The 5,114-nt window shown below is 38.5% G+C and overlaps 1 protein-coding gene across 1 annotated transcript; it reads right to left on the reverse strand.

The window, feature by feature from the left end:
* Positions 1-2,007: 2,007 nt before the first annotated feature.
* Positions 2,008-4,773, reverse strand: LOC133398215 (uncharacterized). Its single transcript, XM_061669829.1, has 3 exons — positions 4,749-4,773; positions 2,380-4,017; positions 2,008-2,025 (listed from the first exon to the last, which is right to left on the reverse strand). The coding sequence occupies exons 2-3, from the start codon at positions 3,853-3,855 to the stop codon at positions 2,008-2,010; spliced, it is 1,494 nt and encodes a 497-aa protein (XP_061525813.1). The 5' UTR covers positions 3,856-4,017; positions 4,749-4,773.
* Between the last annotated feature and the right edge of the window lie 341 nt (positions 4,774-5,114).

Raw genomic sequence — 5,114 nt, forward strand, 5'->3', positions numbered from 1 at the left:
CATCCAAAGAATAGAGAACCGGTGGGGCTTTTTAAGGAGGCAACATGCACAGTTTTGGATGAACCTGTTCCAAGATTTAAAAGACTCAGACTTGTTTTCGGGTGACTTCCTGGACAAAAGTATCATTCAGTTCACGTCTTGAAATAATAGAGGTAAGAACTGCAACCCCCCTCCTGCCAATTGTCTACCTACTTCCATATTGTACTTCACAAAAAGAAGTAGAAGTACCACCCGTGTGGGTTAGTTTTGGTGTGGTACTAATACTTTGAAATGAGTGTCAAGAGCTCACTCTTTGTAGGCTATATTCAAAACCTTAATCAGACAGTATTGTCAGCATAATATATTAGAATTACTTAAATGAAAATTGTAAAATGGAATAAAATGTTTATGTCGGTATCTGGATGTTTTAATTAATACAGTTAAGACTACTATTGCGCAGAGATTTAAATTGGAGTTGATTTGTACTACACATTGGCTAGTTAAGTGCAACATATGTACTGCAGTTGGATTTATAAAATGTGCAAACTGATTGTATCACTATTTTTCTTTAGCGAGAACTGCAGGAAGTTGTTCACCTCTGGAACACTCACAGAATTCGCCCATGCAGAAATGCTGCATCTCCAGGTGGGCGCCCAGTGATGATGTACACCCTACCCGAACCTTTTGGAGCCAGAGAGTACTTGAAAGAGGTATCTCGAGAAAAGATAGAGATCTGCAGAGGTGAATGCCTTCAGAGAGGACCGTACCTCTGTGATGATAGTGTTTGACATTTGTTGTCTCGCCATGGCAGAAAACAGTCTTCATCCACCCACCTCTCCAGAAGAAGCCATCGAGCTTTGCATGTTCTTATGTGCTTACATACGAGTGCAGATTTCATGAATACAACCTGCTCTACAGGATCACATGACAGGATCATGTAACCCTCCAAAAATGTTAGACCTTACGGACCATGAATTTAACTGTGAAGGGTATTGAAACAGTAAATTACTGTGAATTTGCTCCACATGGACATCTCCATGTTGTGCCTCGTATATCTTCTTTCTATTCCAGAAAAGCAAACGTCCAATGTATGCATGAAAAAACATGGGGAATCTTGGGTGCATTGTGTTCATCATTTATAAATAAAGGTTTCTAATACATTGTGTCTATAATAGTGTGTATGCTTAATGTCAAATGTAGCTCTTACACAATATCTGCTGATACCGAGCAGTGAAACCTTTTTCTTTTTTGATACTTAGTTTTTGTTTATTATAGCACTAAGGAATGATACATTCCTGATTTTTCTTTTTTTTTTTGGGGGGGGGGGGGGGGGGGGTGTTCTCGTGAATTGGCTGTCTGTGTAATCTGTAATCAAAACAATTAGACGTAACAACAAAATTTGGTGACTATTAGTATTTGCTTATCATGTCATCTCTCAAACATATAAACAGATAAACTACTGTATTTTTAGGTATTTGAATGCCATGTCACTCTACATTTATGTTAAAATGCAGTTGTCATTAAACTTTCAGCAAATGAAGCATACTTATGAATATATTTTAATATAGCAAGTTCTTTACTTGAGTTTGTACATATTTAATACCCGTAACATTTAACAATGCAAGCATGGAAAAGAAACATGTCCAATTTAAAGATTGCAGGTTGAAACATATCTTGTCTCACAGAGCAGGACTCTTGAACTACATGACTAAACAGGTAACACATAATCTGTTGGCAAAACAAACATAAAATCTCAAACCACCTTGTACCAGACTCACAAACACTGTCGTATTAACATTTGACATGAGGTAGAGATTCAAATTCTATAATAACAGCAAAAATACAATGGTTTTTCTAACATACAAACATTCCCATCCATCCTAGACTGATAAAAGTGAATTGTTGAAAGGGTAGAAAGAACATTTTCAATCAATCTGTGCTTGTGTGAGTTATTGTTTCTTGCATTACTTACACAGACCCTAAGATAACAAAATCTTCTCCTTATATGCTATGGCCCACATTCACAGTCTAAACAATCATAGCTGGCTGAATGGGGAACAGAAAAATGTGTATGTGAACATCAGTCACTTACTCTTATGCTATGTCCATTGCATGAGTGTTGCTGGACAATATTGCCTCCATTTCAGCTCGAAACTCAGGATAGCTACTGTAAGTTGATGGCAGCGCCACTGTTGGGCCACAAGTATGGGCAATTGGCCGCCGTGCTAACCCTTCCAAAGAGGTGAAAGTGATTTGAATTTCTTTTACACAGATAACATCCGACCCAGTCAGAAATCTCATCAGCTTCCGGAGACTTATTTCATCCAATCCCCTTATGTACTGATATAAAAATCGCAAACTTTGGTTCTCTGCTGAAGTAGCTGGAATCATTTTAATCACCTTTCGTGTTGTCGGTTTAATGTCCTCATACAGCTTCTTCATATCCTCTACATGAGGGAAAAACTTCCTGAGTGTTGGTCCTGCAACCTCTGCAATATTATCCAATGCATATTTTGGATGCTGGATGATTTGCTTGTGGGCAACCTGGATAAGCACAGCTCTCAAGTTATCTTGTGTCGGTACTGTTCTTACTCCCATGCGATCCATAAGATCAAGAAACTCTTCCTCATCATCGCCGATAACAGCTTCTTGCAAAGCAGTGGACAAAAGATGACGCTCAGATTGACTAAGATACAACATCAGGGAGTCAAAAAGTAAATCAGATGAAACGGAGTGTTCACCAAATATGATGGCTGCCGTAAAGGCTTGTGCCAGCCGAAATGGAAAATACCCATGGTCGTTCAGTCCCTTGGCCAATATCCTGCCGACAGATTTCCATTCTTCCTCTTGCCATTTCGGGGAGAGTGATGGCACCCTCACATCTGCACCTTCTGCTGCACAGTCTAGGAATTCTGTCCAGAAGGCAGCGTATACATCCCTAGACACACCATCAGCATCTGCCCCCATTTCATCAATAAAGCTGTATGTCACAGAGTTTGTCATAACTGCTTCATCTTTGAATTGGGTAATAAGTTCATCTAAGAGAGTTACTCGGTGAAGTTTCACAGTCACATGTAAAAGTTCAAAGGCAGGACTTGGTGGTCTACCAAAAGCTGTCTCAGCATCATTAGGAGTTGAGGTGTAAGTGGGGATGTTTAGTTGTTCGTCTTCTATTGCAAGGTTTGGATCATGTATGAGTGTATCATCAAGATCACCTAAAAATTGACCCCCTGTCAAAGGACCAAAACTGACCTCAGATGTATTACACAAAGACGTAAAATCAATAATCTGAACAGCTGCAGTGCTCAGCTCATCATCTTCCGTTGTGTGTATTTGACTTATTTCACTGCTATGTATTTTGCATGTCAGCTGCTCCACCTTTTCCATTGTCTGTTTCTTTTGTCCACATTCTGTTGAGTTTTCATGTTGCTCATCTGTCGGTATGTCAGCTCCTTCCTCTTGGTCATCTCCACCGGCAAGGGTCTTTATGAACAAATAAAATCTTAAAGCTAATTTGTGTGTGTCATAACACTCCCGCACACTTACGTCCTCATCAACTTGTGCTTCCTGAAAGTTAACGATGTCATGACTGAACTCTTCCCACTTTTCCATTGTTGACTTCTCATTCGGGAAAAACAGTTGTTTTGCTTGAGACAGGATCTCAGTTTTAGTGGCATTCTTGTTAATATCCAGAACTCTGGTTCCTCCACCGCTGCGTTTTCTGACTTGTTTGTCGTCATGTATCCACCCTAATTCTATTTTTCTGGTTGTCTTCCAGGCTCGCTTATTATTTTTTAGGTACACATTTGTTGGTTTCACTGTATTCTCTCTCTCTCTCTCTCCCTCAAAACCATGATCACAGGCTTTGTTACCCATTGTCTTACTAAGTTTTTGGAATAAGGAAAGTCTTTTTGTATCATCTCCACCTCTTCTCTGTTTTTCCACTGAGAAACGCCTTGTAGCAATCCTATCACCATAGGCTGGAATGTAAGAGGCCAAAGCAGCATCATCTATTTCTCCAATTATCGAGCTGTCAATCTATATTTAAAAAAAAAAAAAAAGAAAACAGACATGATGAAACAAACTATTATCTCCAAGAATATTTACTTCTGTGTTTAATTCTCAGACAACAAATTACAAATGCCGAATGCAGATGATAACTCAATGGACATTGTAAGACAATAAAAATAGATTTGGAAGCTGGCAATAATGTGAGTGCCCTTATATAACATCAGACATTTAAGCTTACAGCTAAGTTTCTAATAGAGAATGCTCAGACCATATCTTAGAGAACCTGATGACCCTCCATGTGAAACATCTTGTTCACTCCAGAAAAAGAGTCAAGTCTACAACAGTTTGCAGAGGTTCACCTTTTGTTGCAAGTTTAAAAAATATATTTTGCAACTATAAGACACAGGTATTTGGAACTGAAAAATACAGTATAGTATTTCAGTTTTAAGATAAATCAACTACTGAAGAGCTAGGAATTATTACAACTCCTTTTTTTTAGATGAGCATAATTATTCTCAAAATTATACTTAGTCGCCACCACCACAATGTCGTCTGTATTTTTTCATTTTAAAATTCACGCTGCGGGCCCAATTGTAGCCCCCCAGCGGTCAAGTTTTGGCCTGCGGGCTGAATGTTTGACACCCCTGGTCTAAAATGTATTGGTAAAAGTATAATCATAAACTTATTTGAATGTAAACTATAGTTGAGAAAATGATCTAAAAATTAATATATACCAGCAGGAACAAATTTCCTTAAACATGATCTTGTTTAATTTTCTGAATACTCTCCTCATGAACGCCTCTGTTGCGTAGAAATTCCCAGAGACCATCATCATCTTGTGGGAGGCCAGGGGTTGAGGATGTAGCCATTGCAATGCTGGCAATGAAAAAATGTAGGAAAAGGGTATCATCTATATGTGTAATCATTTGAAACTCAACCTGTCATCAAATGTGCTTACTTTAATGTGCTTACTCAAATCACCACCTAAAACTGATTTGTGTTGGGTCCTTGTGTAATGAAAGCCTTGACTGATTATTCAAAAATAATAACATAACGGCACTCTAATAGTGCAAAAGACTGAACTCAGCAGCTCAATGTGGGCTTTTATCAGTTTTGTTGTTGTT

This window comes from Phycodurus eques, unplaced genomic scaffold, assembly GCF_024500275.1.
Source record: "Phycodurus eques isolate BA_2022a unplaced genomic scaffold, UOR_Pequ_1.1 contig_26, whole genome shotgun sequence".
Taxonomy (NCBI): domain Eukaryota; kingdom Metazoa; phylum Chordata; class Actinopteri; order Syngnathiformes; family Syngnathidae; genus Phycodurus; species Phycodurus eques.